Raw genomic sequence first — 13644 nt, forward strand, 5'->3', positions numbered from 1 at the left:
TTGGCTCAACTCTAGTAGTTGTTGTCAAAAGTTGATGTAACATGACTAGTAATTTTAGGAATGCTGGATATTTGTGAAGGCTATATTCTTACTTACCTGGATTTAATTGACTTCCTTTAAATAGTGTTGGACTGTGTTAGGTTACTTGTGAGTCATCTTGATCCTTTGGGGGATTGATTTTATGTTTTGTTAAGAAGACAGCTTTTATTCTACCTAATTCTAATACTCTATAGATCATTTCTACTACTAAACCATGGCCTTCTGGGATCTCCCAGCTAGCTGTTTCCTGGAGATTGTAAATGACTCTAACACATTTTTCATATGCAAACCAACTAATTCAGGGCTCATACATTCCCCAACCACTTCCTTTATCAGGACTCTACACCCTGGGCCACTATTCTCCTGCCCTAATCAGCCAGGTCCAGGTAACAGAAAACTAAAGACAGCCGCTCTACCCCAGAGCCTGCTAAAAGTATTCAAACGAGCTAATCCTAAGCCTGATTACCTTGTCGTGCCCACTCTTTCCTGCAGAAACTACAGTAAAGGCTCTTGCCCACCTTGACCCCTCACTCCGGCTGCCTCCTAACACTGGTGCTTCTCCATGTGGTCTTGGGTGGTGTGCTGTGTCTTCTGTTTGTAGGGATCTGTCGATATAAACCTTTTCCTTCATGATAGTCATTTCTGTGTCTGCATATGTTACCACATTGATTAAAAAGAGTAAGTACTGTATGATTCCATTTACCTGAAATTCAAAAGCAGACAAAATTAACTTATGGTGTTAGAAGTCAGGGTAGTGTTTTTTTTTTGTTTTTTTTTGTTTCCTGGAAGGAGGATGTAAAGAGGCAGGAGCGCAGATCCTGATATGCTGATAATCTGTATCTTGACCTAGGTGCAGCTTGCAAGAGGGTGTTCAGTTTGTACAAATCAACCAAGCTGTATATTTATAATTTGGGCACTTTCTTCTTGCACGTAATACAGACCAGTTGCATTATTGGTTCCAATTTTCTACCTCCCCCTATATCCCTGCCCTTTACCATGTAACTTTACAAATACTCTCTCACTCTGGCTCTAGAATCCACCATATGACTTGATTTGGCCAATACAATAAATAGGAAGTAAGGGTGTGCTTGTTCTTGACCTGAGCCTCAAGAGGCCTTGTGTGTTTCTTCTACTCTTGTGCTTTTGTTATTAACATTATATAGACATGGTGGAGCTAGCTCACTCATTCCAGGATGACAGCCTCAGCTAAGTTTCTCCATCCAAACACAGGCTGGAGCTGGGCTCTAAGTTGTTACACAGATGAATGAGTGAACATTGTCAAGATAAGTCAAGCCCAGCCCAGATTTCTGACCTACAGCCAACCCACAGATGCATAAGCTGAAGATGACTGGTTTTATCAAGCTAATTGTTATAATAGTGGAGAAAAGATCATGAGGACAAAAAGTGGGCAGAGTCAGAAGAAAAGAGAGGAAGAAATTGAGACAGAAGACATTTCATTTAAAAAAATTATTCCATTGAGCTGGGTTTGAAATAGCGTACTGCCTGTTCTCCTAATGCTGTATGGTATCATGAAATCTATTGTTTACTGAGTCTATGAGCCAACTTCCTAGGGAGGCTATGGCAATTGAGGACAGGGAAGAGGTAACACTCAGGAACATAGAAGGAGAATTTGGGTCCAAGTGTGTGGAGGGAAAAATAACTGGGTTTAGTTTTGGGTAGGGCTGGTTTTGAGGTCTCTGAAGGACATGTAAGTGGAGTTTTCCAGCAGGGAGAAAACGCAGAGCTAAAGCTCATATCTTTGCTGGAGATCTAGATTTGGGCATCTTCAACAAGCACGTTGTAGCTGAGGAAGCTGGGACTGGACTTGCACTCTAAAGCCAGTGCAAAAAAAGCTTGAAACAGCTGTGATGGCTAAGACCTGGTTATTCCATGAAAAATGCGTCGGTCAGTATGAGTGATTCCAAAGTGGTGATCAATTAAAAACTGAAGCATGATTAGCATTAATTATAACCCAATTGGAATATGATAAACGACTCTTGGTCAGCAAGAAGAGGGTGCCCTGTAGTGCTAAAGCATCACCATATACCATGTGTGCCAAGAATCAGGAGACACCCCAAACTGGAGCAGATGAGGGAGTGTGTCTGTCATTGGACCAGCTGGCCTGATCCAGCAGAAGTGGATGGAGATACACTGAATGGGGCTCCTGGGAGGCGTGAGTTGAAGGGGAAGGAAGAGAAGAGACCTCCAAAGTAAGGGAAGAGTGAAAAGTGGGAAGGACTGGGGTGGAGCCCCAAGTAGGGACCAGAGGAGAAAACAGGGATAAAGTAATCAAGGGAGATGGGACAGGAAGATGAAAGAATGAGGTAAACAGCAGGTGGGAAGAGGAGGTCAACCTAAAGGAGAAAGCCAGGTCGAAGAAAGAAGGGAGAGAAGAAACGAAGGGATGGGAAACAGAGGAGGAGGCAGCCAAGAAAGCCTGGAAGCTGAATCATAGAACGGAAGAGGTAGAAGAAGGAGGGGCTGGAGGATAAGATAAAGGTGAGAAACGGAAGAAAGAAAGAACCGCGTCTGGGTGTATGAGGGCTAGACAGGAGTTCAGAGAACAGCGGGGTCGCCAGGCCACCACCTTATGGACCACGGCTCATTGGCTCTAGGAGCTGGGAAAGGGCATCCAAGGAAAGAAGCCCTAGACTTTAGCCTGAGTCTGGGCCACTCTAGGGCACCGGGAGTGGGGTGGCGGGAGAGGACGCGCAGAATCTCGACTTCTGGCCCCAATCTGTGCATGATCATCCGAGCTCAGCGGACGCTCCTCTCTGACCCAGGCAGGCGGCTCAGGGACGCGTGCGGGGATGCAGAGAGAAACCGCTGAGAAATTAGGGCCGGGAGAGACTGGTACCTGCCGGGGGCGTGTGGTGGGGCAGAGCTGGCACTGATGCTGAGAGTGGCTAAGGAGCGCGGCGCCCCAGAGCAGAAGGGCTGGCAGACGCTCAGAGAGCCAGGATGGTTCAGGGTCCAAGGAAGGTCGTATGTTGGGTGGGAGCTGTGGGGGAGTGAAAGTGCATAAGGAACCGGAGGAGATGGAAAGACCCTGGCTTGGGTGTTCGAGGGTGGGGCTGCGTGGTGACCGACGGCACAGAGGGTGTGTGTTGGGGCGGAAGAACCACCCCAGCTGAATCGTCCCCGTGGGGTTTTCTTCCCGTGTCTTAGTTCCAGAAGTTGCCGCATCAGAGGCTAATAGTTGAGGAACAAGTCATGGAAGGACAGCCTAAAGGGGAGGTGAATGTAAAGCGGTGGAGAGGGCGGGCGCGAGGGCGCAGACACCTTGTGGAACTAAGAAGGCCTTCGTTCTCCTCCCGCCCCCGTGGCTGCATCCTTGAGAAAGGGGTATTGCTGCGAAGCCGCGCCAGGGCTGGACGCGGCGAGGTGGGAGGCAGGATGGAGGGGCGGGAGCCAAGGCCGAGGGGGCGGACATGGGGTGGCGTCTGGCGCTCCTTAAAGGGGTTGCGGGAGCCGCGCTCTCTTCTGCGAGGGCAGCGGCCACCGGCGAGGAACACGGCGCGATGCAGGTTCAGTGCCAGCAGAGCCCAGTGCTGGCAGGCAGCGCCACTTTGGTCGCCCTTGGGGCACTGGCCTTGTACGTCGCGAAGCCCTCCGGCTACGGGAAGCACACGGAGAGCCTGATGCCGGCGGCTACCCGCCTGCCAGCCCGCGCCGCCTGGTTCCTGCAGGAGCTGCCCTCCTTCGCGGTGCCCGCGGGGATCCTCGCCCGGCAGCCCCTCTCCCTCTTCGGGCCACCTGGGACGGTGCTTCTGGGCCTCTTCTGCGTACATTACTTCCACAGGTAGCGTTTTTCCCCTGCGGGCGCCCAGTGCAGCGCACTGCCTTTCTCTCGGCGTCCAGGAGCGCAGCGTGGGGCGCGCACCGAGGAACGCCAAGGAGGCAGCGCGGAGCGCTGTGAGGAACGCAGAGGCCAGCCTGCCGGGCGCACCTAGCGGGGGCCGGGGCCGGGACGCTAGAGAGTTGACAAGCGGCTGCGGGACAGAAGCCGCCTTCACTCCCCCGGGACCTCATCCGCTCTCAGCAGCTCCAAATCCTCTGGCTGCTCGAGAGAAAGAGGTCCTGCGGGCGGGAGGCGACCTGGAAAGCGCAGGTTGGGGAGATCTATTGGACAGGACTGTTCCTTAACCAACTGCGCGCAGTCGGCGGTTACCTGTGGCATCTGGCGCCCCGCCCCGCTTCTCTTTCTTCCTTCACCTTTTCCTTACAGGGTGGGGACAGGTTAGTTCTGGGATCTTGGGAGAGTCTTACGCGTTTGGCGTCTCCCGAGGGAAACTCAGCTCAGAGGTTCTCATAGATTTAGTCTTTGCAGGTCTAAGGAGGAAGGTGGGTAGAGCCCAAATCCAGACTTCACAGATGGGGAAGAGAATATAGTGAGATCTCACTGACTCAAGCGAGGGTCCCCGCTTCTTAGGCCCCTCCCAAAAGGGACCAAGCACACCACCAATTCATCTACCTTTCCAATTTCCCTGGGACTTGAAATGTGAGTGGGTAGCTTACAGCTCAAATGTTCTTCTAGATTTAAAAAATCCGGGTTCAGGAGAACTTTGCTTTCTGCTCCGGGAAGGAAAGACGGGAGAGACCAAGGGATGTCAGGGTTCAGAGAAAGACTGTCCAGCCTCAGTAAAGTCTCACAGGGAAAGGGAAGAACGAACACATTGTTAAATTGCCTACCATGCCCAGTCGTTTAGTATCTATGGTCTCACTTAACTCTGTTGTAACCTTTTGAGAGATATTTATTACGTCCACTTTACAAAGAAACTGAGGCTGAGTAAGGTTATGGGACTGAAAGAAGACAATACAGCTGGTGCCCGCTAAGATGCAAATCTGAGCTTGTGAATCTCTGAGGTTTAAGACCTTTTAGCCGTTTTAAGTAGGCAGATTTTCTATGCAAGAAGAGAACAGAAGCCATAAACAGAGAAAAGTTATCAAACAAAATCAAAACCGTGAAGGTTTTGCCTTATTTTGAGTAGAAGATTCCTAGGGTCAAAAGATCAAGGAAGTTTGGATTAGAAATTAGGATAAAGAATGCCTCTGACATAATCTCTCTCGTAAAGAGAAGGTGATGCCTCATTTCGAGAGAAGAAGGTGTCAGAGACAAATTTCAAACTGTCCTTAATTTCCTCTTATCCTCTGAATCTTCTTTATTGGTCAAGATTTAATATTTATGCAATCTTAACTGAATTCTCACTCTTTTAAAAAGACAAATGTTGTCAAGTAATAAGAACTAAACTGTATCCTTTCAACAAATATTTACTAAAAGCCTGTTGTGAACAAGATTCTTTATTTTACACATTTTATTTTACTCAGATTTAGATGGTTTAATTTGCACAGAAAGAAGGATGTTGGATACAGGAGATAAGAGATTAGTTTTTTATTTCACTGATTTTTGAACAGACATTTGACAGAGAAATGTGATTTTTATCAACAATTATTTTTATCTTCAAATTAACTACTGTATGTTGGCAACATAAGCAATATTTTTATGAGGTCATTTCATCTTAATGATTAGTGTTTTGTGACAATCCTATTAACATAATCTTTAGGCTTGTTTTTGAAATCAAAAGGCACTTTGCACAATAAATTATGACCAGTGCATTTAAAAAAAAAACCCAAAGGAGTAATTATGCATAAAACAAATATCTACATATTGTCCTTCGTCAGAGGAAATTTTAAAATATTAGTAAAGGACTTGGAGATTCATTCTGCCTGAGGGAAAATTGCCCATTGGAAGTACAATTCTTGAGCTACTTGTCCCTGAGGCATCAGGATCTGATGTTTGTCTTTCCTCTTTTTTGAATTCTTTCTTTGAGGCCACTGGAGTGTTTGATCTGTTATTATTTGAGTGCTTACAGGATGTTACACTCTGTGCCAAACACTCTGAGTAAATAATTTACTCATCCTCATACCAACCCATTTAGGTAGGCACGCCCATTTTGCAGGTGGGAAACTGGAGCAAGAAAAGGTTAAATAACTTACTTGCCCAAGGTCACACAATAACGAGGAATCAGAGTTCAAACCCAGGCAGTATGAATCCAGATCTCAGGCTGTTCAGGTATGATAATAAACTGTTTTATACTTGTTGGATAAATGTGACCTCATTCTTGCTTTTTAAAAACTATATTTATTCTTAAAATTATTATGTAAAAATTTTTTAAATTATAAAAACAATTTTTCCTAATGAAAAATGGAAAAATCCCAGAAGTAGAAAATACTCGTAATTACATCTAAGTATATTAAATATTAATGTTTTAGAGAATTTCTATCAAATCTTTTTCCTTAGTAGATTTTCACACATGCTTGTTATGTTGAATATATGGTTTTTTAGTTCTGTTTAATTACCTAACATTTTATAGTAAGTATTTTCCAACATTATCACAGATTTCTTAATATCTGCTTATTTCATCCACTGTAAAAATAATAATTTACCTATATATTCATTTATAGTTGGACATTTAATTTGTCTTGAGGTGAAGCTAGGTTCATTGAAGCTGTGATGTACATTTTTTGCATCTAAATTCTTTTCAAAGGTTAGGTCTGTTTTCTTAGTCAGGATTCCCAGAAGTGGTTCAAAGGTTATGAACATTTTTTAGGGTCTTGATATAATCATACATATCTATTTCGAGGCTTAAGGAGTCATTGGGCTTGATACTGAGGGTGCATTAAGGAACAAGCATCAGGCTGTCTTGGCTTTATCTTGTCCTTTGTGTTGCTAAGACAGAGAATAAGATGGAGAGACAAGGAGAAAGGATGGCTCAGGTTTGGCTCAGACTCTTTTGCAAAATGTCTATTGGGGACTGTTCAAAGCAGCAATATGTCCCATGAAATAGAAGTTAAAACTCATTTCACTTTTCTCAATACAAGGATGGCACACAAGAATGTAGATTCCACAGGGTCAAAGGTTTTTGTCTCACTTTTTTATGGCTGTATCCCCATTGTATACAAAGAGCTGGTACATAGTTGGTACTCACTAGAATTTGTTGAATGCGTGAATGAACTCTACTTACAACAACCATACAGACAGAATTGTAGGAGAGCTAGCAATTACTTTGGAATCATAATTGCTGAGATTGCATAGTTAGGTCAATTCAGATAACTTTCTTCTCTTCAGAATCTATTGTTATGGCTGTTTGGATTCTTTAGCCACATGGAAATGACTGCTGCCTAAGCATATTGCCTAATCCCACTGCCAAAGTCATTTGAAGTCAAGAGTTATCTCACCTCTTGTTGACTGTGATTACAGCTGTGGAATGACCCCTTGTCTAAACTCTCTGATTGATCGTTACTTTCCCAAGAAGTCTTGGTGTTCCACACAGTGGTCAGTCACATCACTTATGCATGTGGTGGCTGATGTCTTTTTCAAGACTTTGATGGGACCTTGATAACTGTATGAACAAGACAAAGAAACATTTTTTTTTCCCAGAGAAAAAGTGACTACATTGTGAAAAGGTTTTGGGCAATGTAACTTCCATGATATACATCTAGAAGCAGAGTATAATGCACACATTAGAGTCTGCTTGAATTCAGAGAGATATTCCCTGAGGTTTAGATGCTGAAACATTTTTTTGATTAGCCAAATAAAATGATGTCTTCAATAAGGTGCCTTTTTGCTTTATTAGTCAGTTCATTCCCCAGCGGAATTTCTCCTCATCCTTCAAGATTCAGGTTAGGCATCCTTTCCTCCAAGAAGCCTTGTCTGAGTCTTTTCTTTTCTCTAAATCCAGTTGCGATGCTGTTCTTTGGGCTTTCATTGTAGGCAGTGTGGCTTTCCATGAGGCATTTCACACACTGGATCATAATTATCTGTTCTAAGGAAACGTAGTTCTCATCTGCCCAGCCACTTCATTTTACAGAAGCAAAGCACAAAAGGTTGGGTCAGTTAGGGGGAAATCAAGGAGTTGGAACTTGAGTCTCCTCATGAGCCCCTGCCAATGCTTCTCTTATTTCACGAGAGGTGCAGATGTCTCAACTATTCAGAAGTAGTCAGACCTCGCTAAGGAAACTACTCATCTGCTGAGAATCAGAATAAGAATTAATGGCTACGTTGGAAACAATAGACAAATCTCTCCTCTTACAGATTAAGAAAAAAAAGCCCAAACAAGATAAGCAACATTCCTGTGATCACTTAATCATGTGTTAAGGATGTTCCTGAGTCATAATTTGAATCAATTAAGATTAATTGAAGCATTTTTTTAGAATGAGAGTCAGCAAACTTTTTCTGTGAAAAGCCAGGTCATGATCTCTATTGCAGCAACTCACCCCTACTGTTATAGCGGGAAAGCAGCTACAGACATTATGTAAACAGATGAATGTGGTTGTATTCCAATAAAGCTTTATTTACAAAAACAAGCAGCGGGCCATATTTGGCATATGGGCCATAGTCTACCAATCCCTTCTTAAGAAAACTATGAATGGCATAGCTTTACATTCAGTGCCCTGATAATTCTATAATAAAATTTGGTTAAATTCTATAGCAAAGCAGTGGGCATATTTTAGAAAATTTCTGCTACATGTAAGTGGGGGCTTGGTAGTAAATATTGTTTTCTGAGAATTCTTGGGTTCTAAGTTTTTATTTGAACTTTTATGGGAAAATAGTAGGAGTCTTGGAGTTTTCATTCTAAATGGAATGACATTATAAGCACATCTGAAAAATATATAGCTATGTTTGCCAAAAATATAAACCAGCTTTGGAGATCGTGACCATTTCACTTTTACCACATTGAAGAAAGGACCAACTTTTTGTCCATTTAAAATCTAATTTAATGTCATTTAAAAAGAACAAACAAAATAAAGAATTACGATGGGAATTCAAGGAGTCAGACTGGCAAAGTGACATGTACAAAGTTACATGGCAAGAAAGGGCAGAGTGGAGCTTGAAGCCTGGTCTCCTGACCTTTATAGAACTTTTAGCAGAGTTCTATAGGCTCAGAACTATGCTAGGTCTCATGGGAGTCATAGGAGTACAATACCTAGTGCTTACCCTCTAGGAAGAAGGCAGGAAAGAACCTTCATTGTGTGCTTCTCACTTTTTCTGGTGTGAAACTTGGATGGCAGCAATGTCAGTCTGACAATATCAGGCAGATGGGAAAATGTAAACTGAACGGGAAAGAAGCGTGGTTAGCACGGGCCCCAGCCAGGCCACTGAACATTCATCTGAGAGGGCCCTAGTGCCTGTCTGTGTTCGATTGTGCATGGGACAGGGGGCAGATAGGTGGATAGGTGTTGAGGGGGCCTAAAAATGGCACCCTTCTTCTCCATTCAAGTTCAGAACTAACTGAGAGATCCAGAAATTAGGTAACTAGAGACATATTACCACCTTTTATTACTGGTAAAGCTGGTTTGGGGGAATGTGGCTTAGATTTTTGGATTATGTGGGCCTTCTAACACAGTACCTCAGAATTAATTAGCTATGATCATGGCTGGGCAACCACAGGCCTCTCACAGTGGTACCTGTTCTGAAAAGACAGCAGAAGGGCTGAGCTGTATGCATCCTTTGGCAGGTCCTGCTCCCAGATTGACCCATCAGGTAATTCACGTTTCCTTGCCTGAGGAGGAATGGGTGAGGGACAGTGGAAAGACTTGCAGTGATGCTCTAATGAAGGGTCCTCAGCCAGCTGGATGGGGGGCATAAATATTTTTTGTTACTAGATGGAATACAAAAGTTCTCTACTTATTGAATTTTGCCACAGCCTGGCAACTTGTTTCTGCAACTTGGGGTACTTCCCGTTCTGCTGTTGACTCCCTGCCATGTATGGCAATGGGGACATCAAAGTCTGGACTCAAGCTGTTTAAAAAGTTTCTGTGCTCAACCCAGGAGCCTTTAACGAGACTCAGCTCAACATAGGAGCTCTAAATTTTAAAAACCCCTGAACTAGGGCCAACAGTGCAATTTGTCTTCCATTTGGTTATAGAAAGGAGAGAAGGGAAACCAATATTTATTGAGCTCTGGGTGTTCCAGACATTATATTATGTTCTTTGCATTGGCTATCTCATTTTGTCCTTGAGGCAGTCCCTGTTATTAGTGCTATTTTACAAGTGATTGCAGTGCAGAGCATTGGTGGAGTGAGTGGGAGTGAGGATGGGAGACTTGACCTGGTCCTTGAAGAATGGCCTGTTCCCAGATTTCTGGGTGGGGACGTGATGTCTGTTGGGAAAAGGGGCCCATTTGGTGATCTGTGACTTAAATTTGCCTTATACTTTGTATACTCAGTCTTGGAGTATCTCTCTACTTCTAGATTCCAAACATCTCCTGTAACTATGCCATATTATCCAGTCCTACTACCCAAGTCTTAAATTAGGCTCTGGGCTTCTTTCAATTTCTTTTTTTTTATATTTGCTCCATATTGTTAAGGCTGATCCTAGAAGTTACTGTGAAGAATACAGGGTAATTTGCTTTTGATACTTTTTCTTTCTAACCATGAAACATCCCAAGATCTTTTTTCATGTATAGACTCTGGTTCTCTCTTGCCTCTCTGCCTGCCCTCTTGTATCAGCAATACATGATCTTACTTCTATCTTTTAAAACTTAACTCTGTGTCTCATGCTCTCAGTCAATGCCCTTTACTTGCCAAAAGTTACTTATGTGATAAACAAATCTAAGTTCTAGTGTATTGGGTTGTTTGTTTTCTTATTATTGAGTTTTAAAAGTTGTTTATGTATTCTGGATAGAAGTATTTTGCCAGGTATAAACTTAGCAAATATTTTCTCTCAGTTTGTGACTTGTCTCTTTTACTCTCTTAACTGTCTTTTGTTTTAAAAAAATTACTTTTAGGTTCAAGTTTACATATGCAGTTCTGTTATACAGGTAAACTACATGTCTCAGGGGTTTGGTGTACAGATTATTTCATCACCCCAGTAATAAGTATACTACCTGATAGGTATTTTTTCAATCATCACCCTCCTTCCATCCTCCACCCTCAAGTAGACCCCAGTTCTGTTGTTCTTTTAGTATCCATATGTACTTGGTGTTTAGTTCCCATTTGTAAGTGAGGATATGCAGTTGGTTTTCAGTTTCTGTGTTAGTTTGCTGAGGATAATGGCCTGCAAAGGACATGATCTCATTATTTTTCATGGCTGCGTAATAGTCCGTGGTGTATATGTACCGCATTTTCTTTATCCAGTCCACCATTGATGGATATTTAGGTTGATTTCATGTCTTTGCTGTTGTGAATACTGCTGCAATGAGCATGCACGTGCATGTGTCTTTATGGTAGAACAATATATATTCCTTTGGGGATATACCCAATAATGGGATTGCTGAGTGTAATGGTGATTCTGTTTTAAATTATTTGAGAAATTCATCCTAGCAGTGTATAGGCATTCCCTTTTCTCCATAACCTTGCCAGCATTTATTATTTTGACTTTTTAATGGTAGCTATTCTGATTGATGTGAGATGATATTTTATGGTGGTTTTGATTAGTGATGATTAGTGACTAATGATTAGTGATGCAGAGCATTTTTTCATATCCTTGTTGGCCACATATATCTTGTTTTGAAAAGTGTCTGTTGATGTCCTTTGCCCACTTTTAATTGGATTGTTTGGTTTTTGCTTGTAAATTAGTTTAAATTCCTTATAGATACTGGATATTAGACCTTTGTGAGATGCACAGTTTGCAGATATTTTTTCCCATTCTGTAAGTTGCATGTTTACTCTCTTGATAGTTTTTTTCCTGTGCAGAAGCTCTTTAGTTTAATTAGGTCCCATTTGTCAATTTTTGGTTACATTGCAATTGCTTTTGGTGTCTTTGTCATGAAGTCTTTGCCACGTCCTATGTCCAGAATGGCATTTTCTAGATTTTCTTCTAGGGTGTTTATGGTTTTAGGTTTTGCATTTAAGTCTTTAATTCATCTTGAGTTGATTTTTGTATATGGTGTAAGGTAGAGGTCCAGTTCCAATCTTCTGCATATGGCTAGCCAGTTATCCCAGCACCATTTTGAATAGGGAGTCCTTTCCCTGTTACTTGTTTTTGTCAACTTTATTAAATATCAGATGGTTGTAGGTATGCAGCATTGTTTCTGGGCACTCTATCCTGTTCCAATGGTCTATATGTCTGTTTTTGTACGAGTGCCATGCTGTTTTGGTTACTGTAGCCTTGTAGTGTAGTTTGAAGTCAGGTAATGTGATGCCTCCAGCTTTGTTCTTTTTTCTTAGGATTGCCTGGCTATCCCAGCTCTTTTTTTATTCCATATGAATTTTAAAATAGTTTTTTTCTAATCCTGTGAAGAATGTCATCAGTAGTTTGATAGGAATAGCATTTAATCTGTAAATTGCTTTGGCAGTATGGCCATTTTAACAATATTGATTCTTTCTATCCATGACCATGGAATGTTTTTCTGTTTGTGTCATCTCTGATTTCTTTCAGCAGTGTTTTGTCATTCTCACTGTAGAGATCTTTCACCTCCCTGGTTAGTTGTATTCCTAGGTATTTTATTCTCTTTGCTGCAATCATGAATGGGATTGCATTCTTGATTTGGCTGTCAGTTTGGATGTTGTTGATGTATAGGAATGCTAGTATTTTTTGTACATTGATTTTGTATCCTGAAACTTTACTGAAGTTGTTTATCAGACCAAGAAGCTTTTGGGAAGAGACTATGGGGCGTTCCAGGTGTAGAATCACATCATCTGCAAACAGGGATAGTTTAACCTCTTCTCTTCCTATTTGGATGCCTTTTATTTCTTTCTCTTACCTGATTGCTCTGGCCAGGATTTCCAGTACTATGTTGAAAAGGAGTGGTGACAGAGTGTATCCTTATCTTGTTCTAGTTTTCAAGGGGAATGCTTCCAGCTTTTGCCTATTCAGTATGATGTTAGCTGTGGGTTTGTCATTGATGGCTCTTGTTATTTTGAATTATGTTTCTTTAATGCCTCAGTTGTTGAGGGTTTTTAACATGATGAGGTGTTTAGTTGTATTGAAAGCCTTTTCTGCATCTATTAAGATAATCAAGTAGTTTTTGTTTTTAGTTCTGTTTATGTAAATCACATTTACTGATTTGCATATGTTGACTCAACCTTGTATCCCAGGGATAAAGCCTGCTCGATCCTGGTGGATTAGCTTTTTGATGTCCTACCAGATTTAGTTTGCCAGTGTTTTGTTGAGGATTTTTGCCTTGATGTTCATCAGGGATATTGGCCTAAAGTTTTCTTTTTCTGTTGTGTCTCTGTGAGGTTTTGGTATGAGGATGATGCTGGCCTCATAGAATGAGTTGGGGAGGAGTCCCTCTTCCTCAATTTTTTGGAGTAGTTTAAATAGGAATAGTACCAGCTCTTCTTTACACATCTGGTATAATTTGTCTTAACTGTCTTTTGAAAAACAGAAATGTTTAATTTTGATGAAGTCTAATTTTTCCATTTTTCTTTGGCTTTTGATGTGATATCTGAAAAATTTTTGCCTAATCTAAGGTCACAGTGATTTTCTCTTATATTTCCTACTACAAGATTTGTAGTTTTAGGTTTTAATTTCTGGTCTATGACACATTTTGAATTAATTTTTAAAGTAGGGTTCCAAGTGTGAATCAAAGTTTTTTTGTTGTTGTGGTTTTTTTATTTGTTTTTTGTTTTTTGCATGTGGACAGCCAATTGTTTTAGT

The 13644-nt window shown here is 41.9% G+C and overlaps 1 protein-coding gene across 1 annotated transcript in view; it reads left to right on the forward strand.

Annotated features, from left to right (window-relative positions):
* Positions 1-3522: 3522 nt before the first annotated feature.
* SRD5A2 (steroid 5 alpha-reductase 2) overlaps positions 3523-13644 on the forward strand; it is a 76188-nt gene continuing 66066 nt past the window's right edge. The window contains exon 1 of the mRNA XM_024242570.2: positions 3523-3841. Within this exon, the coding sequence (XP_024098338.2) occupies positions 3561-3841 (281 nt within the window). The 5' untranslated portion in view covers positions 3523-3560. The remainder of the gene's footprint in view (positions 3842-13644) is intronic.

This window comes from Pongo abelii, chromosome 12 (genome assembly GCF_028885655.2).
Source record: "Pongo abelii isolate AG06213 chromosome 12, NHGRI_mPonAbe1-v2.0_pri, whole genome shotgun sequence".
NCBI classification, from domain to species: Eukaryota; Metazoa; Chordata; class Mammalia; order Primates; family Hominidae; genus Pongo; species Pongo abelii.